At 47.3% G+C, this 25,436-nt stretch overlaps 1 protein-coding gene across 6 annotated transcripts in view; it reads left to right on the top strand.

Moving 5' to 3' along the window:
- The first annotated feature begins 214 nt into the window (after positions 1–214).
- Positions 215–25,436, top strand: part of CLEC16A (C-type lectin domain containing 16A) — a 239,460-nt gene continuing 214,238 nt past the window's right edge. For 5 of the 6 annotated variants that reach the window (XM_030798973.1, XM_030798971.1, XM_030798974.1 and 2 more), the window contains exons 1-4: positions 215–524; positions 13,503–13,631; positions 18,192–18,325; positions 24,870–25,018. In XM_030798973.1, the coding sequence (XP_030654833.1) occupies positions 445–524; positions 13,503–13,631; positions 18,192–18,325; positions 24,870–25,018 (492 nt within the window). In that variant the 5' untranslated portion in view covers positions 215–444. Of the gene's footprint in view, positions 525–13,502; positions 13,632–18,191; positions 18,326–24,869; positions 25,019–25,436 lie in introns of those variants that run through there. The other variant, XM_030798975.1, reaches the window with a different exon arrangement.

The following is a 25,436-nucleotide window of genomic DNA, read 5'->3' as shown; positions in this document are numbered from 1 at the left end:
GTTACTACAGTGGTGACTTTCCTTGACCCATCTTCGCCGATTCCTTCACCGGGACTGCGCCCAAAGCTTCCAATTCCCGCCCACCCGGACGATTCTGCGGTCGCTCCTCCTCTCGCCCCGCCTTTTCTGGATGGCTGTAGGCCCGCGGTTGCGCGATGCATGCCGGGCCTTGTAGTCCGTTCGCGGAGTCCTGCCGCTGAAGGCCTCGCGGGTGAACTGCATTTCCCAGCGCCCAACGCGGCGGCGGCCGTAAAGCGCGACCGTCGAACGGCCGGTTCCGGCTGAATGTCAGTGCTGGGCTGTGGGCCGGGGAGGAAGGCGGCTGGCGGTTCCTCCACCACCTCCGCCGCCGCATCCTCCGCTTATGCTACCGCCGCGGGCGCTGGGCCGCTCTGCTGGTCGGGCATGAGACCGTGAGACGAGAGACGGGTCGGGGCCGCCGACATGTTTGGCCGCTCGCGGAGCTGGGTGGGCGGGGGCCATGGCAAGTCTTCCCGCAACATCCACTCCTTGGACCACCTCAAGTGAGTGTGGGGGGCGTAGCGGGAGGCCGCGGGGCTGGACAGGGAGACGGGGGCGCCGAGCTCCGGGTCGGGGCTCTAGGAGGCGTGAGAGCGGCGGCGAAGGGCACCCGGGGAAGCCCGTGTGGTGGTTAAGAGCGAGGGCTCGGGAGTCAGGGCGCCTGGGTTCGAACCCTGACCCCGTCGCTCTTGGCTGTGTGACCTTGGACAAGTCGCGTAATTTCACAGAGTCTCCGTATCCCCACCTGTAAAGCGAGAGGATGCGATTTCAGTTTATGGACACAGACTTGTTCTTGACGGTGTCCACCAAGTTTCCTGGCGAGGTACTTCTTAAACTGAACAGCTTAGGGGGTCAAAGGCCTGGGTCCTGGAGTCGGGCAGATCTGGGTCCGAATCTATCTGTGTGAATATAGGCCTCAGGTTCCCCACTTGTAAAAAGAGTAGAGTAACAGCACCTGCTTCCTGCCATTGTGTTGAGCGTTGGTTGGATAAGGGAATGAACGTTAAGCTCAGAACACGTACAATTGCTCAATAAACGGCATTAATTATTATAAAAGAACAGATTATTTTCCGAGGGGAGTGTAAGCTGGGGGCATGCACGCTGAGACCCAGGATTTTGGGGCGAGTGGGGAGGATGATGAAAAGTAGAGACCTCTGAGGAGGGAGTGACTCTCAGCTCTGGGGGAGGACAGGGGGCAAATAGGGTCTTGAGACCAGGAGTGCAGAAATTAAGAGGCTGGCTTTGCAGCCACACCTGCGTTCAAATCCTGACACCACCATTTACTGGCTGTGTGACCTTGGGCAAATTACTTCACCTCTCTGAGCCTCCAGATCCCCATTTGCAAATGGGGATCGTGAACATTGTAATGGAAATGGAAGGTGACTGACCCAGTAGTTACGTAGTAGGTGGCCAGTAGTGGTAGCTGTGTTTATTATCAGCTCAGCAAGGCCTTCCCAGACCACCCTAACTAACGTGCTCCCCACATCCCAATTCCTATCCATCACATTTTTCACTTGCTTTCATTGAGTGCTTCTCCACTCTCTGCAATTATTCTTTATTTTTTATTTATGCTTACTTTCTGTCTCCTGTTAAACTGGCACTTCAGGAGGGCAGAGACTGCTTGGTTTGTTCACAGTTGTATTCCCAGCATCTAGTACTCCTCTCTGCTTACTTAAAGGGTGGAAAAATGAATGATTGAACTGGGGAGAGGTGAAGAGCATGCAGGCCAAGACCCAGGATTTGGGGGCAGGTGTGGAGGATGATGAAAAATAGAGATCTGTATGAAGGGAAAGGCTTTAGGGAGGGAAATGACGGGGATGCTGAAGAGGGGAGTAGACAAACTTTCAGTGTCAAGAAATAGGCAGGTTTCCAGAGGGAGATCTGAGACTACTAATGGGAAAGAAGGAGGATAGGGTTAGGTATATGGTGGGAAGTAGTGGAAGGGAGACGGGGCTGTGGAAAGGATTGGTGGGAGGGAATTAGATAGGGACTTCTCATGTGTCCCCGGGAGTGGGGTAGGAGTAGTGGCAGGGCCGCAGTTCTCAGCTGTGACCTTTCTAGCATGGAGCAATTTAGTAAACGTTTGTGAGTCTTGAAGAGCGGGGAGCAGGAGGGTTCACTATGTGGTGAGGGGCACTTTTAGAGCAGGAGGTGGTGAGAGAAGACAAGGGTAGGAAAGAGGCCCAGGACAAGGATGGGGTGGGTAGGGAGGCGGGGATCTTAGATGGGAGGGCAGCTGGCCGGGAAAGGGAGTGGTTGAAGGATTTCAGGAATTTATCGAGTGGGCGGAGGTGGCTGAGGAGGGGAGGGGAGTTACCCAGAGGAGGTTGGGCCTCTTGCCGGCATCCAGGTACCTCCAGGCTCTCACCTAACTCTGCTTAACTCTAGCCCTTTTAAATTACCTTAATTTATTAACTTATCGAATGCGTTATTCTGTACCGGGTATTTGCTAAGGACTTCCTGTGTGTTATTTCCCTTAGTCCTCGCAAGTCTGTGAGTTACAGGAACCGTTACTGTTTCCATTTTAAGGAAGTGGAAACTAAGGTTCAAGGGGCTTCGGTGACTTGCCCCAAGGTGTCGGCAGCTGAAGGGTAGCAGAGGCAGGATTTGACTCCTGAGCTTGTACTCATTATACTGTCTTTCTGAATAAAACTTCCCGATAAGTCTGTTTGAGAACACTTTTGACTTGGCTGAGTCTCATCACCAATGGGGCATCTTTGTCAGCCAGCAGGGAATGGTAAACGGTCTCTGGTTCCTTTGCAGTATCCTGGGAACTGCCTGGGTTCATTGTTTAGATCACATGTCTATCGGATGCTTCTTTGGAAACCCGAGTTGCCTGCCCTGAATCGGGCAGATCAGCTTAATCCATATTACAGCTGCAAGAACCTGAGATTTGTGTATTGGTGGGGGGGTTAGAAGAGCCTCCAGTGACTTGGAAAAGAGTGCTGTAAACAGCCGGTGCCCACCCTGGGGCTTGTGCCACTCTGCATTTGGCTGTTAATAAACGTCTTGGGTCTTGGGTACAGAACAGCTCATTCCCTGACGGAGTTTGCAGGCTGCTGGGGGAGACAGCTGTAGAGCCAGTGACTGTACAGCGTGACAAGTGCTGAGATCGCCATGGACCCAGGGTTCTGTGGGAACCCTTCTTGGGAGCTTTCTGGAGGAGACAACACCAACGCGGGTTCTCCAAGAACGAACAGAAGCCACCACGGGCGGGCAGCAGGGGCGGGAGGCAGAGCACTGTGACCAGGACCCTGGGGGTTTTGTGGCATGTCCAGGTGGGGGCTGATAGCTGTGGGAAACAAGGCTGGAAGTAGGAAGGGGCTTGGGATTTATCTGATACTTCGGGTGACCAACTATCCTGGTTTGCCTGGGCTGTGGAGTTTCCCAGGATATGGGACTTTCAGTGCTAAAACTGGGAAAGTCCTGGACAAACTAGTATAAACTGGTCACCCTACCAGTGACAAGTGACAGTTCCTAATACACTCTTGCCTTGAACTAGGGCAGTATGGATGGAGAGGAAAAGTTTAAGATAGTTAAAATAATTTATTTTTTTATTATTATTATTTTTTAAATACACAAGGCATCTGGAAACCCTCTTTTTTTCTTTCTTTTTTTTTTTTTTTTTTTTTTTTTTGAGATAGAGACTGGCTCTGTTACCCAGGCTGGAGTGTAGTGGTGGGATCTCAGCTCACTGCAAGCTCCGCCTCCTGGGTTCACGCCATTCTCCTGCGTCAGCCTCCGGAGTAGCTGGGACTACAGGCGCCCGCCACCACGCCTGGCTAATTTTTTGTATTTTTAGTAGAGACGGGGTTTCACCGTGTTAGCCAGGATGGTCTGGATCTCCTGACCTTGTGATCCGCCCACCTCGACCTCCCACAGTGCTGGGATTACAGGCGTGAGCCACTGCGCCCGGCCTAGATTTTACTTTTTTAGAACAGTTTGAGATTTACAGAAAGTTTGAGAAGATTGCACAGAGAGCTGGAAACTGTTTTTAGCTTCGTTATTCTTTGTAACACTCCCAGCTTGCAAACTGGAAAGGAATTTTCCTGTTAGGGTTTTACTTTTGCAAAATGGTAGAAAACTTCATATCTGTGGTCTCTGTCTACTGAACTGAGTTAGTGATTTAGCTCAGGCAGATTGAAGTAGTCAAGAGGTTATTTGCTACACACCATGGATGGTTTATTGTCCAGATTAGTGGCAAGGCTGTGACATTGACTGACAAATGTCCACCACCAAGCGGAAGCCTGAGTGATGGAATCATTTGAGTGCTACTGAAACATCGTCTTTACCAGGGACTGCAAGTCTGCAGATGGTAGAAATTGGTCGTTTCTGTATTGTGGCCTTCATTCTGTTCCACTTTGTGTGGGGGTCAAGATTTTTGGTTCCAGTGACAGAAACCCAGCTAGAATTGCCTTAAGCCTCAAATGGATTGAATAGCTCCTGTCACTGAATGGTCTGTCCCCGCTCAACCATGGCTGAATCCAGGCGTTTGGAGCCATCAGAAATCGGCCTTTTTCTACCTTTCAGCTCTACCTTTTTCCTGTTAGTGTCGTTTTCAGGCAGGCTGCAGGCTTACATCGTATCAGCTTAGCATTCCTGGGGAAAAAGAGAGCTTCTTTCCTCAATATTGCCAGCAGAAGACCAGAATTGAGTATCCCTGGACCAACAAGGTCTCATGCCACCCCTGAACTGTCACTCTGGCCAAAGGTATAGGGGGATCTGATGGGCCATTCCGCACTCATATTTCCTTCCCTGGAGCAAGAATGGGATGAGCTCCACTCAAGCTAGTGGCAGAGAATGAGAGAAAAGGGTGGTTCCCCATGGGATAATCAGGGGTTATTGCCCAAAGAAGGCGGGGAATGGATCCATGGCAGGTAGACAGACGCACACCTACTCTTGGTGGCACTGACAGTGTTAGAGCTTGGGGTACAATATTGCCATGTTGATTTTCTTAAAATGTCGTCTTCACCATGCCACACATTATGGGTCCTAGGCTCCCACTGTGTCACGTCTAAGTTCTTCCAGGCCTTCGCACCATCTAGTTTGGGAGCACAGGGAGTCGGGAACATCCTTGGTAGGCAGACGCTGTTTAAATGGAGACGTACAGGGTGAGTAGTTGTTACCAGGCAGCGGGGTGTCAGGTGGAAGGAAGGATGTTTCAGGCAGAGGAAAAGGCATTTGAGAAAGCCTAGTGGGGCAAGGGGAGCAGTGCACATTGGCAGAACTCACGTGGTTCAGCAGGGGAGTGTTCACTGGGCAAAGAGGGGGTGAGGACCCAAGCTCAGAGCCATGCTTGGGAGAGTTTCCAGAGGCCAGTTACCCTGGGGCCCTGTAAATCACTTTAAGGAATTCAGACTATGAGTGAGAACAGTAGGGAGCCGCTGAAGGTTTTTTAACCACAGAAAGGCCGTGGTCTGGTTGAAGCTGGCAGAATGGATTGGAGGAGGGGCAGACTGGAGGCGGGCCTCCACGTGTGTTGGGGGGGCGGGGGGCAGGGGCGCTGCTGCCGTCCCTGGTGAGTTATGGCGGCAGCTCCCATCATCCAGGCGTATCTCCTGTTGCTGGTCCACTCACACACACACCTCGCCTGCCCACTTGAGCTCCCCTGCTCTTTTCTTCCTGCCCATCCAAATCCCTAGCTCTATCCCGAAAATGCCAGTTCTTCCCTAAAAATTGCCCTGGTGACTTCAGCCAACAAGAGTTTTGCTGTCTTCTCTAACTTCTCCTGTGCCTGTTCACACTGTCCCACACCGTTAACACATTATTATGTACTTCTCATCACCAAACAGCGGGTCGGCTGTGAGCTCCTCTATGTTCTTAAAGTTTCATACCGGCTTTGAGTTAGACCCTCAGGAAGCTGGCCGGGGTTCTTGTCCTTTGGCTATCAGACATTGTCTTCCTTTGTTACATATGTTTTTCTTGTTTTCTCCCAATTTGAACATAAGCATCATGAAAGCCTGTATGGCTTGTTCAGCTGGGTACTGGGATGCCAGCACAGGACATGGCAGATAGTAAGCAATCAACAAATATTTGTCACAGGTTGAACAAGAGGCAGACCTCTGTTTTCAGAAAAGGCCAGTCTTTTCCCAACAACTGCTTGTTCTCCCCAGTTTAGTCACAGCACCTGTGCCAGAGCCATGACTTTCTCTAGGGCTAAAAGCCCTGCCTACACCCTACACATCCCCGGCCCAGCCTCAGTTGCCGGCCCTGTTTGACATCTTTGGGGGATGATTCACCAGGGGATGCACAGCCTGTGAACACCTTCTCTAATCCTCTAGCCTGATTCCACCCTGCGTGAAGCTTCTCCTCGTCCTGCTGGCCAGAAGGCTGAACACTGACCAGATGGCGGTTTTCAGGGCACAGAGTGGGACACACTGGGGAACGTCTGCAGGGCCTCTGCCCGAGTGCTGAACAGGCCAGACAGACACAGGCTCTGTGTCTCCCATCCCTCTACCACACCTGAGACATTGTTATTTGGAGCTGTGTGGACATTGGGGGGTAAATTTCTAACCCCCAGACCTCCTATCATTCTGCTTATCCTTTCTCATTCCCCAGCTTGCAAATATACATTTCAAAATCCTGAAAGAGGAGCATCCTAATAAGCGCATTATGGTGCAAGGCATAGCATGTGCAGAAAATGCTGTCACTGAAATGAACTTGGACCTCTTGTTCCTATCTCTGAAATGGACTGAATTGCTCATTTTTGAAGGAGATGGGGCTTTATTAACTGTAGTAGTTTAACCTGTGAAATCAGTAACTTGAGAAAGCAGAGGCTATTGAGGCGAGATTTGTTTACGTCTATCATCCTTGGTGATGCACCTCGAGTGTGTTGGTTGCAGTTTCTCTTCTCCAGGCATTTCAAACTGTGAAGCTCGTCTGTCGGTGGAGAGTTGGCTAACAGGCAAAGCTCGGCTATTGAGACTGCATCTGCAGAGCTCCTGTTGGGGATATGAGAATACTGGCTCTTTTCCAGACAAATGGGAGTTAGAGCCCTTTATAAGGACTTTCCATAAGATCTGATAGTATTTTCATGCCTTTTTGGTTTATCTATTTGGTGTTTTTTTATTTATTTTATTTTATTTTTGTATGTTAGGCATTCATAACCTCATGTAAGTTCTTGGCCAATAAAATTGTTGCTTACTTCATTGTTTGCATTTCTGTAGTCCTAGAAGGGTCATAATCACGGGGTCTGGAGTTCAGTCTGCCTGGTTCTAACCTAGGCACCTCCTGTGCTGCCCCAGGGCCCTGGACAGGTGCCTCAGCTCCCAGAGCATCATCCCCAAAGGGTCAGTTGTTTCTGGGATTAAACGAAGCACGCAGACAGAGACTGGCAGTAATAGGAAGCTTCGCCTGTTTTACTGAGGTAGATACATGGTTTGAGAAAAAACGTTATCATTGTAACAGTGGTTATCATTGTAAGAGAAACATTTTAATTTGCTGCCATTAAGTAGCAAGGTAATCATTCTGTCCTTTGAAACTTTTCTGACATAAAGACACAGCTTTGCATACAAGGATGGTCATAGCAACATTGTTATCACTCTAACAATTAGGAATCTTAATGCCCTTCACAAGAGTTGCTACTGTGGTTGTCCTTTCAGTGTCATACTGTGTAGCCATTACAGATACTTGCAAACAGTTGTCAATAACCAAAAAAAGTGCTTTTGTTTCAGCTGAGGTGGGAAATAAGATTGGTATGGAAATGGATAATGCAACATGACCTCAACTAAGTAAATATCCATAGCAAAGACAAAGACCCAAGGAAATAGATTGCAACTGCAGCAGCAGTCATCCCTAGGCACCACGGCTGCCATTTCTCTTTCATTGTTGTCAAAGTTTCCAACCTCTCTAAAGTGAATGTTACATTTATAATCAGAAGGTTATTAAAATGGGCCGGGTGAGTTGGCTCACGCCTGTAATCCCAGCACTTTGGGAAGCCGAGGCAGGCAGATCACTTGAGGTCTGGAGTTCAAGACCAGCCTGGCCAACATGGCTAAACCCCATCTCTACTAAAAGTACAAAAATTAGCTGGGCATGGTGGCCTGCACCTATAAACTCAGCTACCTGGGAAGCTGAGGTAGGAGAATCGCTTGAACCTAAGAGGCAGAGGCTGCAGTGAGCCGAGATCACGCCACTGCACTCCAGCCTGACGACAGAGCAAGACTCCATCTCAAAAAACGACAACAACAACAAAAAGTTACTAAAATGTTTATGTCTCTGAGGTGGTTGAATTACCTAATCTTCCAAAGCCCTGGAATTAGATACACCATTAAAACATTAAATCTTAATCCATTCAGCTTTTCCCCCCATTACATTCAAGCAAATGTATATTGAGCATCTCTTCCTAAAACATTGTGTAAAACGGTGTGCTAGGTCATTGTGGGACAGAAAGATGAGCAAGGTGAGGGTGTAACCCCCATTGAGCTTTGGAGCTTGCAGTCTAGTGGGTATTTCTATATACCAGCAAAAGACGTTTAGAAAATGAATATTTCAAACAATGTCATTTACAATAGCATAAAAAAATATCGACTACCTAGGAGCAACTCTAACAACAGATCTGCAAGACTCCTGTCAAGTGAGCGTAGAAACAAATGCTGTAAATATCAGAATGTTACACTCTTGTAAATATGTCAGTTCTCTCCAAATTTAGCCATAGATGTAGGGCAAGTCTAAGGAAATTTTAGCAGGTATTTTTGTGGAAATGAAGAAGGTGATTTTTAAATGTATACGGAAATTAAAAGGGCCAAGAATAGCCAATATTGAAAAACAGAAGGAAAGAAGTTGGAAGACTTAATTACCATATGGCAAGATTTACTGTAAAACTGCAGTAATCAGACAGTATGGTCTTGATACAAGGATAGACAAATAGATCAGTGAAACTGGAGTATCCAGAATGAGACCCACATGGGTAGTCACCTGATTAATGACAATGGTGGCGCTGGAGTGCAGTAGAGAAGTGAGGGCCTTTTCTGTAAATGGTGCTGGGTCAAGTAGATTTCCATATAGAAAAAATTAATTTTGGCCAATACCTCATATCATACACAGAAATCAGTTCCAGATGTACTCAAAGTCAAAATGTGAAGAGTAAAACAGTAACTTTGTTAGAAGTAAAAAGCATTTCCTTATAACCTTGGGGTAGGTAAGAACCTCTTAAGCTTGATACAAGAAACACCATCCAAGGGAAAGATTAATAAATTGAACTGCATTAAAATTAACCCCTACTCATCTAAAGACCCAGTATAAAGGGAACGAAAAGGTAAGCCACCATCAGAGAAAGTATTTGCAATATTTATCTCCAGTAAAGGGTTTGTGGTCAGAGTATATAAAGAGCTCTACCAAACAAGCAAGAAAAAGCCACACAGCCTAATTTTAAAAATGGGCAGGCTAGGTGCGGTGGCTCACGCCTGTAATCCCAACACTTTGGGAGGCCGAGGTACGTGGATCACGAGGTCAGGAGATCGAGACCATCCTGGCTAACACGGTGAAACCCCGTGTCTACTAAAAATACAAAAAAATTAGCAGAGCGTGATGGCGGGCACCTGAAGTCCCAGCTGTTCGGAACGCTGAGGCAGGAGAATGGTGTGAACCTGGGAGGCAGAGCTTGCAGTGAGTGGAGATCGCAGCACTGCACTCCAGCCTGGGCGACAGAGCAAGACTCTGTCTCAAAAAGAGAAAAAGGGCAAAAGATTTGCACAGACACCTCACAAAAGAAGATATTCAAACAGTCCATAAACATATGAACAGGCGCCCACCTTCATTACTGCAAGAAAACCCCCATGCAATATCACTACATACCCAGCAGACGGCGCCACCGACCAGGGCAAAGAACACCAAATATTGAGAGGCCAAGAAACAAATGGAATTCTCACACCCTGCTTCCCGGTCACAGGTCTGTGGGCGAGCTACTGAACGTTGCCAAACCTCACTTGCTGTCTTGTCCTGTGCAGTGGCAACAGTGTGCAGATCTTCACATTACTGTGAGTCTGTAGGTCACATGAAGCCCTCACAGAGAACCAGGCACATGGGGGCTCCTAGAATCTTTTTTTCAGGACTTACTGCACTGCCCTCTCTGCCTATAAGGGCCTTCTGGTAGTTACTAGGACTTTTTCCCAGAAATTATTTAATGAGGGCAACAATAACAATAGCTAGCACTTGTATCATACATAGTAACTGCCGAGTTAGTTATCTGTTATCTCCCAACACTACCAAAATAGGTAGATACTAAAGTATTCAGGTACCATTGATGTTTACATTTTACAGGTGAGATAACTGAGGTGCACAGAGGGAAAGTAACCTGCTCAGGATCAACCAGCTAAATACGTGATGGAGGTGTGTTCAGACCCAGGCATTGCAGTGTGTGTGATTAACGCTATGTTCTAACTATACTAGTGTTTGTAATTAACCATATACTCTAGTGCCTCTCAGGAAATACCAGACTTTCTCTACTTCCTGCTCTGGTTTCGCTGAACCTTCCCATCAAGACTCCTCCCCTGAAGCCCTCTTTCCCTGTTTGAATCTAGCCTGATCTCTTTTCTACCTTCCCGGAATATCCCTTGGATAATGTAGTAATAATGTGAATAACGGCCCCCACCACAATGACCATAATCTAATCACCATGGCAGCCGAGCCTGCTTCTGTTGAGCCCTTGCTCTGTGCCAGGCGCTGTGCTTGGCTCTTTCTGTGCATGGTCACGTTGCCTCTCTGGAACAACCCAGTGAGGAAGCCTTGACTGTTTCCACCACTGTGTAGAATCTGAGCTGCAGAGAGGCGAAGCACCTTGTCCAAGGCCACAGTTAGGAGGTGGCAGGGCCAGAGGTCAAGCCCAAGTCTGTCTGCCAGACTCCAAAGCCTGACCCCTTCACCAGAGCTCTGCTGTGTCGCTTGCCGTGTCTGGCATTTGCATCTGTGGCTATGTTTAGTCATGTATGCTTTCATCTAAGTTATGTTTACAAAGACCATCCCCTGCCCCATTCAGCATTCATTGAACATCTGCTGTGTATCAGACATTTGGAGTGTATTGGGGTCACCAAGATCAATAAGGTGATGGTGCTGACCTTGAGGAGCTCAGGTCTAGTAAGGGAGGCAGATCTTTGCAAATAAGGGTGGGCTCTGTGGTAGCAAATGTGTGTGGGTACAGAGGTGCCAGTGAGGAGGGAACAATTAAATCCACCTGGGAGGGGGGCATGGGGAAAGCTTTACCAAGAGATGTCTGAGCTGGGTTTTGAAATGTAAGTAAGAGTTTGCTGGTTGACAAGGACAGCAAGGGCATTCTAAGCAGAAAGCCCTATCAATTGAAGTCATGTGGTCCTAAAGAATTTAAAATTTCCTCTTCTTGTTGGGGATCTTCAGAGCAGACCCGCCCACCTAAGCCACCATCTCCCACTGACCAGGAGTATGATGTGTGATGCTAATAGATGTACACAGAAGAGAAGAGGGAGAATCTGCCCTTCTCCCACATTGCCAGCAATGTCTTGTCACTGGCAGGGTGTTGGGCACATGGGGGCCTGCGTGGAGAGTGTCACTGATGGCCACAGCTGAAGTGGTGTGGTGACTGTCAAACTTCAGTGGGATTGGGGCCCTGCACCAAAAGTCCAATTCAGTGGGTCTGGGACAACTTACAGAGGTGATTCTGATGCAGGATGCCTGGGAACTGCAATTTGGAAAACTCTGATGTTTGAAACTCTTGGGGAAGATGCACTTGAGGCAAGATGAAGATGTAGATTTGGGAGTGGGTCCTCCAATGATTCATCCCAGGGTGGTTCAAGTGCTGTTTGAGTTACATAATTATAGAGGGAAACTGGACCCATGCCCCCTCCCGCAGCCTCGTTGATAGATTTGGGTACAAATGGTTGAGGATTTGTGTTTTTCGAAGGCTTCTCTAATTACTGCATATTAAAAATTACATGCAATTTCTAATAAATTAATTAAATGCTTGATTATACTAGGTCTTTAAAGCATAACAAACAGTAACAGTATTCGTAAATAAACCCTAGCCCCTTTAAATAGCAGATGGTTCTTTATTGTTTCATCTTCAAGCTGCTTCCTCTTTATGTCTTACCCGTTTTTAGAGATTATAGATGGGACAATCCTGTCTAGACCTTTCCTTCCTTGCTCTCACTAGACCCCCAGCCCTGAAAACTGAAGTTGGCCATAAAAGAAATCAGGAGGGGAGGGCACTTTTCCTCAGTCACTTCCTCTTGGTGTCTGCTTTTCCTTCTCAAGCCTGAGCTCCCTTGACAGGTGAAGTTACCTGGGGCTGTGGGCCCTGGAGAAGCCGTCTTAAAAGCCGTGCCCGGTGGCACTCCCGGGGCATCCAGCCAGGCTTCTGGTCCCCGCACTGCTCAGGACTGGCCTCGGTGATTCTTTTGGTCTCCCCCAGCAGCAAAGAGGCCGTGAGGACTGGATGGTGTCTACCTGTCTCTGCTCCAGCACCTGGCATTCAGGACTGTTTAGGTAGATGAAGTACAGCACCATCCTCTCCAGCCCTTATTTATTTATTTATTTATTTATTTATTTATTTATTCTCGCTCTGTCACCCAGGCTAGAATGCAATGGTGCGATCTCAGCTCACTGCAACCTCCACCTCCCAGGTTCAAGCAATTCTGCCTGCCTCAGCTTCCGGAGTAGCTGGGATTACAGACTTCCACCACCACGCCCAGCTATTTTTTGTATTTTTAGTAGAGACGGGGTTTCACCATGTTGACCAGGCTGGTCTTGAGCTCCTGACCTCAGGTGATCCACCCCCCTCGGCCTCCCAAAGTGCTGGGATTACAGGCATGAGCCACCGCTCCCAGGCAGCCCATTTAACTCAGTGAATTTAACAATCTGTTCTCAGCAAATAAGACCATTGCCCTTGGGCTGCAAGCCACCCAGATCATTTGAGCCATAAGTTCTGATGGGCTCACTGCACTTGAGAGGGATTGTGAGCATTACAGGGGGAATTGCATGTGATTTTTGCGCCAGCGACTGCTCTGGGACCCAGCCTTCCTAAGCTGTGGCTCCATCTCTCTAAACCTCAACATTAGCCTGGCTGCAGGTCCCATGTTAGGCATCCAGCCTGAGCTGTATGTCCCCACTTGCTCTGAAGGCATCAACATCACGGGAAGCATGTGAAACAGGTGGCTACTTGCTCTTCTCTCAGTCCTGCTGCATCTGAATCTCTGAGGGGGCTCCAGGAGCCCCCACTTGATTCAGTTCTCCGCGTGATTCTCTTGCACACTGCAGTTTGAGAGTAGTTGACTTCAAGGGTTTGATGATTTTCTTGTCTCAGTCTGGGTTGGTGTGTCCTTAGTTTAACCCTTCAAAGCATTGTCTGCTATTTTTCTTGGGTTGTGAGTTACATCTAATCTGAATGGGAAATTGCATTACCCAAACCTGAAAAAGCATTGCTGTATTGTCTCCAAAATATTGCTAATGGTCATTGAACTTGGCTTGCATTTCAGTTGGTAACCTTTAATTTCTTTTTCTCTCATTTCTCTCAGGTATCTGTACCACGTTCTGACCAAAAACACCACAGTCACAGAACAGAACCGGAACCTGCTAGTGGAGACCATCCGTTCCATCACTGAGATCCTGATCTGGGGAGATCAAAATGACAGCTCTGTATTTGAGTAAGGGTTTCTAATGATTGCTGTTTTTTGATTATTATTCTTTGAATGTTTTTCTAAATGTATACCATGAGTCATTCCGGATGATGTCAGGATTTGACGCTAATTTGATCTTGCCTAGGTATCTATCTCTGTCTAGCCGTAAAAAAAAAAAAAATGCCCTTGAAGCACTATAGAAATGCAAGCCCAAAATGGGGAAGTTATGGAAATGAGTGTCTCTAGAAAACCTGAAAATGTCATGGGGAATTTTCCTCCAGGTTGTGTCCGTTTATTTTCCCAAAGGAAGGAGAACATGTCTGGTGGTTAGATTTGACATGAACAGAAGGCCTGTGCCCTGGGGGAGTCACTGAGGGCTCCCAATTACCATGTTTACTGATGACCAGGGACAGGGCTGAGCTCCTGATGAGACAATCCAGCTAAGTTTCCCACCCACCCCATGGTAGAGGCCCTGTTGTTATCCCCTTTTTTTGCTCAAGGTCACATAGCTGGTAAGCGGTGGAAAAGTGACACACACCCAGAATCTGTGAGGGGTTCCCCCCACTCTTGTACTGCATAGGTGAGCAGTCCTCAGCCAGGCTCTTCATCTCCCTAAGGCTCAGTTTCTTTACCTTTAAAGGACAGAGAAAAAGTTCTCTTTGTCTAGTGCCTGGTACAGGAATAAATGATAGCAAATGATAAAGACAGACGTGCCTCACTGGACAGTTAAAAAGCAAGGGCCACCAGGCGCAGTGGCTCACACCTGTAATCCCAGCGCTTTGGGAGGCTGAGGCAGGAGGATCACTTGAGCCCAGGAGTTTGAGACAAGCCTGGGCAATGTACAGAGACCCTGTCTCTATGTATGATTAAAAAATTAGTCATGCATGGTTGTGTGTGCCTGTGGTCCCAGCTACTCAGAAGGTTGAGGTGGGAGGATTGCCTGAGCCCAGGAGGTCCAGGCTGCAGTGAGCCATGATCTTGCCACTGCACTCCAGCCTGGGTGACAGAGTGAGACCATGTCTTAAAAAAAAAAAAAAAAAAAAAAAAAGCAAGGGCTGTTAACTGTGAACTACCTCCCTAATAGATCTGCCTTGATATCTTAGTGCAGAAGGATTTGGGACTGGGTTATGACAACCACCAAACATGGGTGGCTGGGTGTGTGTGTGTGTGTGTGTGTGTGTGTGTGTGTGTATCATAAATATTGAGGCCACTTTTAAAACTCATTTTTGAAAAGTAAAGGTGTTCTATTTTTAACCTGGTTTCTTATTAGATATCCGAATAAGAAGGATATTACCTTTTCATGGATTCAGACAGAGTTAGGCAGCACTGAGCAAGTTCCTGAATATAGGTTCAGGATAGCTTTACATTTCCATCGGTAAGGTTATCCAATAAAGCTACTTGTGGAGATGCAAACTCTTTAAAATGCAAACCTGTAAACACTGGGTATGATCTCCAAAGCAAAACATGTGAGTAATGGAAGTTGTGTTTTTATACAGACCTAGCTTCCTTTAAGGATCCATGGGGAATTTTGTTCTGTTTTGTTTTGTGAGATGGAGTCTTGCTGTGTCATCCAGGCTGGAGTGCATTGGCGTGATCCCAGCTCACTGCAACCTCTGCCTCCCAGGTTCAAGCAATTCTCCTGCCTCCGCCTCTCGAGTAGTTGGGATTACAGGCACGCACCACCATGTGGGGCTAATTTTTGTATTTTTAGTAGAGACAGTGTTTCGCCATGTTGGCCAGGCTGGTCTCAAAACTCCTGACCTCAGGTGATCCACCCACTTCAGACTCCCTAAGTGTTGGCGTTACAGGTGTAAGCCACTGTGCCCAGCTGGATTTTTTTTTTTTTTTAAATACATTTTTGGAAATGAGAAGGACCCTTGGGTTAAAGATTAGAAACTGTGTCCCCCTTGACTAGAATGGACTTATTTTTTTTTTTTTTTAGAGACAGGGTCTTGCTGTGTTGCCAGGGCTGGTCTCAAACTCCTGAGCTCAAACGATTCTTCCTTCTCAGCCTCCCAACGTGCTGGGATTACAGGCATGAGCTACTGCACCCTGCCTAGAATGGACCTGTCATTCTAGGTCCTAAGATGACACCCTGTCCATCTGTCATCTTAGAAGAGCTGCTGAGCTCTTAGGCTCTCCATGATTCTTAAACAGTTATCCAACAAAGTCTCTAAGAAAATTTTGTTTTTACTACATTTTAAAATTTTGGAATAATTTTAGATTTATAAAAAAGTTTCAAAGATAGTATAGAACGTTCCCATTGTAAGTGTCTTACATTACTAGGGTGCATTGGGCAAAACTAAGAAACTGACGTTGGTACAGTGTTATTGAGTCAACTTCAGCCCCCATTTGGATTTTGCCAGTTTTTCATTAGTATCTCCTTTCTGTCCTAGGATCCCATCCATATTTCCACAGTACATTTGGTTGTCATATCTCCCCAGCCTCCTCTGATCTGTGACTCTTTTTTAGTCTTCCGTTGTTTTTGCGACCCTGAAAGTTTTGAGAAATGCTGGCCAGGTCTCCTGTGGAATGTCCCCCAATCTGGGTTTGTCTCATGTTTTTCTCATGATTAAACTGGCAGTTAAGGGGAAGAAAGCTATAGGAGTAAAGTGCCCCTCTCATGTCATTATCACAAGGCATTCACGATGTCCACATGACATCCTGGTGATGTTACCTTTATCACCTGGTTAAGGTGCTGTCTGCCAGGTTTCTCTACTATAAAGCTACTCTCTTCTCCTTTCCCCACACTGTTCTTTAGAAGAGATCACCAAGTCTACCCCACCTTTTCATGATGAGGGGGTGGGGGTTAAGGTGTACCTTCTAGAAGGGGTCAGTATCTACATATATTATTTGAAATTCTTCTGCATGGAAGATTCATCTCTTCTCTCTCATTTATGCTGTCATTTGCTTATATTAATATGGACTTGTGGATATTTATTTATACTTTGGGCTATAATTCAGTATGTTGTTATTTTATTGCTCAAGTTGTTTCAGCTTTGGCTGTTAGGAGCTCTTTCAGGCTGGTTCTTGTGTCCCCTTGATATGCTCTCTTCCTTTTGTTTTTTGAGCACTTCTTACTTCCTGGTACTGTAAAATGCTCCAGTCCTACAATCACCCTTTTTTCCCCAACGAGTTGCCCACTCCCCTATGGAGTTTTTAAAAATCTAGATTCATGGATTTTATGCTAGACCTACTGAGTCAATCCCTGGGGGAAGATCTAGGTACAGGCATTTTAACAAGTTCCCAAGTTGGTCACAGTGCGGCAGTGAGTTTGCTGGTGGCCCTTAGGAGTCACTGATTTATGCAACTTGAACTGAAGGTAGACAAAATAGGCCAAATGACAGAAATACGCTGGAGGTCAACATGAATGGCATTTACAGGCAGATGGGCCTCCAAGTTGGAGAAGATTGTAAGAGTCTTTTTTAGGCCATTTAAATTTATTCATTTACGCGTTCATGAATTCAGACAGAATCAGGCAGCACTGAGTAAGTTCCAGGCCCATGACCTCACCGCTGTGGAGATGGCAGACGAGGACAGAGAGGCACCCACAACTGAGTCAACCCGCAGGCACACCTCATTTCTTCCAAGTGTCCCAGATGCAAGATTGTCTGGTGTTAGCTTGAGTACAGAGAACACATAACTAGAAACGTCATTCTCTTCCTTTAAAGAAAGGCACTGGATGGTCTCTTTCCTTTTCAAGACTGAAAGAGCCAACGTGTACTCCCAGAAGCCAGTGCCACTAGGCTGTGTGCAGACAAGTATCCTATACATAAGGAGAAAGGCAGAAACAAACCTGGGGATGGGTTAGTAGGGTTTCTCCACCACATCAGGACCTGTGTATTTCTTTCTATTTATTTTCCCCTAGAGCTTGACAATTTGGGAACCACAGTACATTTGGTTGTCGTATCTCCCCAGCCTCCTCTGTTCCGTGACTCTTTTTTAGTCTTCTGTTGTTTTTATGACCCTGAAAGTTTTGAGAAATGCTGGCCAGGTCTTCTGTGGAATGTCCCCCAATCTGGGTTTGTGTCGCTTTTCTCATGACTAAACTGGCAGTTAAGGGGAAGAAAACTGTAGGGGTAAAGCTTTTTGGGAACTTGTTTTTTTTTTTTTTTTGGCTCTGTCACCCAGGCTGGAGTGCAGTGGCCCTGATCATATCTCACAGCAGCCTTGAACTCCTGGGCTCAAGCGATTCTCCCACCTTAGCCTCCTGAGTAGCTGGCACTTCAGGCATGCACCACCGCCTAATTTTTTTTTTCTTCTCTGTAGAGGCAGCGGTCTCGTTATTTTGTCCAGGCTGGGTCTTGAACTGGCCTCAAGCGATCATCCTGCCTCAGCCTCCCAAAGTACTGGGATTGCAGGCATGAGCCACTGTGCCCAGCTCTAAAACTCATTTAATACTCAGAATTATCTTATTCCTTTGCTGGGAATTCCAATTGTGGCGGGTGACAATGGGTGGCATGACCTGTGCAGATACCTTGGGGGAGAGGGGTGAATCTAATACTTGTGTTGTGAATGAAACCAGTTAATAATTTCTGTTTCCACATGTGGAAGCAAACCATTGATGCTTTTCCATTCCCTCCCCAGCTTCTTCCTGGAGAAGAATATGTTTGTTTTCTTCTTGAACATCTTGCGGCAAAAGTCGGGCCGTTATGTGTGCGTTCAGCTGCTGCAGACCTTGAACATCCTCTTTGAGAATATCAGTCACGAGACCTCACTTTGTAAGGACATTCCTTGGTATTTGCCTCTGTACTGCTGTGCATCTAGCAGGGTGAAGTTTGGCATGGTTTTCTGTGTCTGTGCTTACTATTAGTCGGCTCAGGCTATCTTAACGAAATACCATAGACTGAGTGGGTTAAACAAGAGAGATTTGTTTTCTCACTGTTCTGGAGCATAGAAGTCCAAGATTGGCCAGGCATGGTATCTCATCCCTGTAACCCCAGCACCTTAGGAGGGCAAGGTGGGCAGATCACTTGAGCTCAGGAGTTTGAGAACAGCCTGGACAACAAGGTGAAAGCCCGTCTCTACAAAAAACCACAAAATTAGCTGGGCGTGGTGGTGTGCGCCTGTAATCCCAGCTACTCAGGAGGCTGAGGCAGGAAGATTGCTTAAGTCAAGGAAGTCGAGGCTGCAGTGAGCCGTGATTGTACCACTGCACTCCGGCCTGGGTGACAGAGCAAGACCTTGTCTCCAACAAAAAAAAAAAAGTTCAAGATCAGGTTGCCATCAGGGTTGGTTTCTGGTGAGGGCTCTCTTCCTGCCTTGCAGACGGCCACGCTCTTGCTGTGCACGGCCTTTCATCTGTGTGTGAGTGGAGAGAGATTGAGAAGAGTGCTAGCTGGTGTCTCGTCCTCCTTCTATGGGGACACCAGTCCTATTGGATGAGAGCCCCCACCCTTATGACCTCATTAACCTTAATTACCTCGCCAAAGGCCCTGTCTTCAAATACAGCCACAATGGGGGTTAGAGCTTCAATGTAGGAACCTGAGGGGGACATAGTTCAGTCCCTAACCTTGTGTTTGTTTCTGTGTGGTGGGTACTATGAAAGGGTTCCCCTCTGCTGATGATGCTGGGGTTGTTTGCAGTTCTTCTTTATGACTTGCGGTTAAAGAGTTGGGGTCGCTGAATCATCAGCCAACAGAATAAGCACTGGAAGAAGTAGGACAAGGAAGACTTCGGCCAGAGGGCAGGCAAGGGTGTGTGCATTGGTACCAACCCTCCTGCTTCAGTCCCTCCACCCAGCTAGTGAGTGTGTGGCTCTGAACTTCTTACCTGCCCTCACTAAGCCTCAGTTTCGTCATCCCCAATAACCACCCCTGAGAGGCAGGTGCCGTCAGTGCTTTCATTTCAACACCCAGGCGCCAGCTGCAGCAAAGCCAGAATAGAGAAGGGGTTTTATCCCAGGCGATTAGCTCAGTGGTCTTCAGTGAGGGGACATTTGGCATCATCTGAAAACATTCTTGGGGGTGCTGCTGACATCTAGTGGGTAGAGGGTGGGGGTGCTGCTAAGGACAGGCCCCCCACAACAGGGAATTACCCAGCCCAAATTGTCCCCAGTGCCGAGGCTGAGAAACCCTGGTTTGGTTCCTAATCCTCCACGCTAGACCGCTAGCTTTGTTATTCCAAGGTGACTTCACCAAGCCCTGGCCCTGCCCGCCAGAAGTGGGGGACAAGTGGCCAAATGTCTATATCAGAGGCAGGCTCTAAGTCCCTAGGACAGGTCTGAAAAAAGTCTGCAGTGGGCAGAAAGAGGTAGAGATGGTGGCATTCCTCTGGCCAAGAGGGAGAGGAGAAAGGGCTGCTGAGTGATGGCTCTCGCAGCCACCGCTAGGTGGTGCTGCTGCCTCAGAGACGCCTTATGCTTCCCAGTGACCGCAAGTTGACAAATGTGGGCCGACTCCTGTCTCCCTAAATGGTTTCCCTTGTTAACCAGCGCCTGTTTCACTGGATATGAAATGACTGCGGTTTCTGAAAGCTCTGAGGGGAAGATCCAGCTTAGTGGCACAGGCCCTCGACTCAGACTGAACCAGGTCCCAGGCCCAGTTCTGCCCCACACTCGCTCCCTGCGTGTGCCTGGACAGTGAAGGCTCCGAGCTGCTGTTTGTGCATCTGTCAAGAGGAGAGCACAGTGGCTGCGGCATAGAGTGGCTGGGCGTAAGCATGAGAGCAGGTGTTCAGAGCGAGGCACAGGGTCTGGCAGATAGGACATGGCCATGGTGTCGGTTTTATCCTTTAAGGCAACATCACCCTCAGTGTCCCTGCCCTGGGAAGCCTCTCAAAGCCCAGCTAGGCATGGAGTGACTGGATTGAGATGGGGGTGGGGCAGTCAAAACTTACGGCTTTTAGAGTGTTTCTCTGAATTACATGGCTTTTAAAAATTGTATATATTTAATGTGTACAACTTGATTTAATATATATATACACACAAAAAATTGTACATTGTGAAATAATCATGGCAATCAAGTGAATTAACATATCCATCACCTCACATTTGTGTGTGGGGGGTTTGTGTGTGCACATTGTGTGATGAAAATATGCAGTAGATCTGTTAGCAGATTTCAAGTCTGTAACACAGTAGGATGACCTGTAGTCACTGTGCTGTACATGAGAACTCCGGAACTTACTCATCGTGCATGGTACCCTTTGATCAGCGTCTCCCCATTTCCCTCCTCCCCAGTCCCTGGTAACCACCCTTTGACTCTCTGCTTCTATGAATTTGACTGTCTTAGATTCTCCCTATAAGTGAGATCATGCAGTATGCGTGGCTTTTCTTGTCCTGGCACCAAAAAGGGTGCCCTGCTGTGGAAAACCCAGGCAGATGCCCCTGGCTTTATAGCCCCTTCACCACAGTGCTTTTATAAGCCCTGCAAAAAGGGTAGAAATCATTGCACGTTTACAGAACTTGGATTTGTAAGGGATGAGGAGGAAAGACGACCTTTGCTTTTATTTTTATTTTCTAATCACAGAAGAAATGTCCTCATTGTTAAACAACAAAAAGCCAAATGTTAGAAAAATATGAAGTCAAGTTTCTGCAGAATTCAACCCTAACAATCCATTGTGCCCCAGCCATTCTGCTGTTTGCTTTTCTTTTTCCCGCCCTCCCAGTGTATCTTAGATCTCATTGGCCCGTTCTATAATCCTGCCTGGTTTGGTTTAGGAGTGGCAGCTTGTTGTGCTATAATCTATTTAACCTGACCATGGACATTTAGGTGGTTTCCAGCTTTTCACTATTACAAGCAGCCATTTCACAAATGCACCTGTTGCCTGTTGGGGTTAGTGACCTAAGTGACAGAGTCCCGAGAGACTGAGATTACGTACAGGCTCCCGGGTTTATTAGAAAAGGATACCACAGAAAGTCAGCCACATAGTGAGGGGGTAGTAGAAAAATCCCAGCCTGATAATAGAGGCGCCTCCACCTGTCCTATGGTGGCCCCCCACCACCCACAGAGTCATCTCTTGGAGGCCCTGGAAAAGTCCCTGCTGGGGAGTGGAGGGAGCCTGTCGCTGTTCCAGCTCCAGGGTACAGCTGAGAGACAGTTGCACATCTGAAGCTCCCAGTATGGTGTGTGTATTGGTGGTGGTCTGGAAGCCACTAACCAGTCACAGCAGGGCTCAGTAAGACACCCCAACAGCTCCTTATCCTGCCATCCCATTACCCCTCCTACTTCTCCCCCAGCAAGAGCCAGAATGACACAGAAAGAAAAAGAAGTGCTCTGGGTATCAGAATCACCTGGGTGACACGATACCCATGTTAGACTCCAGGTGGATAAATAAACTGTGGACTATTCAGAGAACGTAATACTATATAGCAAAAAAGAAAAGGAAAAGGAAAAAAGGAATGAACTACTACCATTGCATACACAGCAACCTGGAAAGCCCTCAGATGTAATAAGCGAAAGGGGCCAGACATAGGAAGTGTACCTACTGTCTGCTTCCATTAGATGAGGTTCATGGACAGGCAAAACGAGTCTAATGTGCTAGAAGCAGAATAAGGGTTGCATTGGGGTAGCGGGTACTGACTGGGCAGGGACATGAGGAAGCCTTCTGGAGAGCTGGGAATGTCAGATGTGGGATCTGGATAGTGCTTACACCGTGTGTATATGTAAAAATTCATCATGCTGGACACTTAGGGTTATGTTTGTATGTGTTTTATACATAGATATACCCGAGGATGGGTAATTTATAAGGGAAAGAGGTTTAATTGACTTAAAACTCAGCATTGGTGGGGAGGCCTCTGGAAACTTACAATCATGGCAGAAAGGGAAGCAAACATATCCTTCTTCCCATGGCAGCAGCAAGGAGAATGAGTGCTCAGCAAAGGGGGAAGCCCCTTATAAAACCATCACATCTCGTGAGAACTCACTATCACGAGAACAGGATAGGGGAAACCACCTCCATGATTCAATTATCTCCACCTGATCCCTCCCACAACACATGGGGATTATGGGAACTACAATTCAAGATGAGACTTAAGTTGGGGACATAGCCAAACCATATCATATATGTACATGTATATATATTTCCACATATGTCAAGCTGTCCACTTAGGATTTGTGATATACATAACCCCATCTTAAAAAACATTAAGATTCCTAAGATTCTGCCTTAGACCCATTGACTCCTTGCTTGGAGGGATCCCCAAGCACTGCCTCAGTAGTTGTTACACGCAGGAGATTTTGAAAACTGCTCTTCTAAGACTACAGATCGCACAGCCTGTCTGCCATGCCCACTCAGAGTGCACAGTGGCTTTTCTGAATGCAGTGGCTTTCCCGGAGAACTGGCTTCCAAGGAGGACCACGCCACAGGCCCACATTGTGGCTTCCGTCACGATCCTGGGCTCCCAGATTCCTCTTTGTGGTGTTTTTGATGATTCCCAACAGACTGTTGAGTAATACTTTGATCGACCTCAGTTAGGTACCTCGATGGCTCCAAATAACTTAATGGTTTATTTCCTCTTCACCCAAGAGCAACTGTGTTCAGTCCTGGAATATGGTAGAGATTTTCTTTCTTTGTTTTGTTTTTAGAGACAGGTCTCACCCTGTCGCCTAGGCTAGACTCCAGTGATACGATCATGGCTCACTGCAGCCTTGAACTCGTGGGCTCAAGCTGGGACCACAGGCGCACACCATCACAGCTGGCTAAAGCTGAGATTTTGAATCTCCAAATAATAGTAATAATAAGAAGAAGAATGGCAGTTAACATTATCGAGTGCTTGCATTGCGGCCCATGCTGTCCATTCACACAGCCAGTGAATCAGTGACTACTACTACTGTCCTGAGTGCTTTCTGTGCATTTTCTCCATTAACCCTTACCACAGCTTCATGAGGAAGTTTTGGCTTCGTGAACCTGGGGTGTGGGGAGGGTCAGCAGTTTGCCCAAGGTCACAGCACAGCTAGGAAGTGGCAGGGGCGAGATGTGGACACAAGCAGGCCAGTCCAAGTCCACGATTGAATCCAGAGCTTCCCAAACACGAGCACGCCTGGGGAGCCCTGCACACTTCTCATATGCAGAGTGCTGGGCCCACCCTTGGAGATTCTGACTCCGTGGCGCAGGGCCGGGGCCCAAGATCCTGCAGGTCTGACAAGCTCCAGGGTTGCTGTGCTGCCCATCTGAGGACAAGACTCTGAGTAGCGAGGCTCCAAACCATGCCTCCAGCAGGTGTCAATCGTGTTCTGCCTTTAGTTGTCCTGGGTGCCGGGCAGGTGAGCTGGTGCAGCGCTCACACAACATTCCGAAGGACAGGTGATGGGACAGCAGTGCCTGTATTGCAGAGTGGCTGGTAAGAACACAGAGGGAAATATGCCTGGCAAGGGCCCAACACTGAGATATCAAACTGCAGGCCATAGGCTGCAGCTGGCTGATAGACATGTTTTTGCCGGCCAGCACAGCTTTAAAAGCTAGTTTATTTCAGTGGCAAACATGTCAGGATCAGGAGATGCAGTGTTGGAATCTGGTTTTGCCTCTCTTCACTGTTGAAAGCCCTCACCATACTGGCCTGCATTTCCGCAGGGCCAGGCACTGGGAGCTGGGGAATGGGGTTGCTCTTTAGTTGACCCCAGTGCCCTTGGGCCCTCATCACCCAGTTTTCATTGTTGGGCCCCCGTAATGCATGACAAACTCTGACGTCAGACCTAAGTTTGAATCCCTTCTCTGTGACTGTCTCTGTGCACGGGTAAGTTAACATCTCCGAGATGTTTTTGCTCATCTGCAAAATGGGAAGAATGAGCAGGATCATGTGAAATGGTCATGTAAAGCACTCAGCCCAGTGGCCGGCATGTAGTAGGGATTCAGCAGAAAGGGACCTTTATGAAATCATGTTGCTATATAAGGAGGAAAAAAACCCTAGTGTGGCCTGTTTGTGGCCTTCAGAGTTGATGATGTGATTTGTGATGGCAGAAGGGGGCAGCTTTTTACCCTCATCCATGGGTGGTTTGTGAAAATGCCCACACACCAGCTAATCTCCCCCTACTCCCAGCTCTTTGTTGAACTTTGCCATCAATTAAAATGTTGGAGTGTCTTTTTTTTATTTGGTGTGGGCGGGCAGGGAAGGGCTGTTCTCTGGTGATGCCTTTGAACTTCCTGGTGACTGTGCATCGAAGATGATCTCTTTGCTGGTTAAAAGTTAAGCTCTTCCCAGTTACTGTGTTTAATTCCAGCAACCCAGAGGCTTACCTGATTCAAGTACATTGACGGGTCATCTGCTTGTTACCTGGCTTATCTTTCCTCCAGCATGAGTTAACCTGTTTTGTTTTTTTCTCTCTCTAGATTATTTGCTCTCAAATAACTATGTAAATTCTATCATCGTTCATAAATTTGACTTTTCTGATGAGGAGATTATGGCCTATTATATATCGTTCCTGAAAACACTTTCATTAAAACTCAACAACCACACTGTCCATTTCTTTTATAATGAGGTAAGTAATTGGCAGAGGGGCACCTGTGGGTGTAAAGCCACACGTGGCTTTTTTTTTTTTTATGACAGCGCCTTATATCTGGATGGTCTTGTGTCTGTTTACAAAGCTCTTATATACTTGTTATGATTTTCATGGCAACACTTTTGACTTTGGCATGCTTAAAAATTTTTTTTAATTAAATAAGTTACCTTTCTATTAAAAAAATTTAATTCTTTGTAGAGACAGGGTCTTACTATATTTCCCAGGTTGGTCTTGAACTCCAGGGCACAAGCGATCCTCCTACCTTGGCCTCCCAAAGTGTTAGGATTACAGGCGTGAGCCACAGCACCTGGCCAGCCTTTCCATTGTTAATGTAAAATTCAATTTGTTCTGAGAGCTTTATACTTGGTAGAGAGGAGACATGCCCAGATATTGTCTT

The sequence above is a fragment of the Nomascus leucogenys genome, chromosome 18, assembly GCF_006542625.1.
Source record: "Nomascus leucogenys isolate Asia chromosome 18, Asia_NLE_v1, whole genome shotgun sequence".
NCBI lineage: Eukaryota > Metazoa > Chordata > Mammalia > Primates > Hylobatidae > Nomascus > Nomascus leucogenys.
Note: the sequence above shows the minus strand (reverse complement) of the source record. Positions and strands in the feature narration are given on the sequence as shown.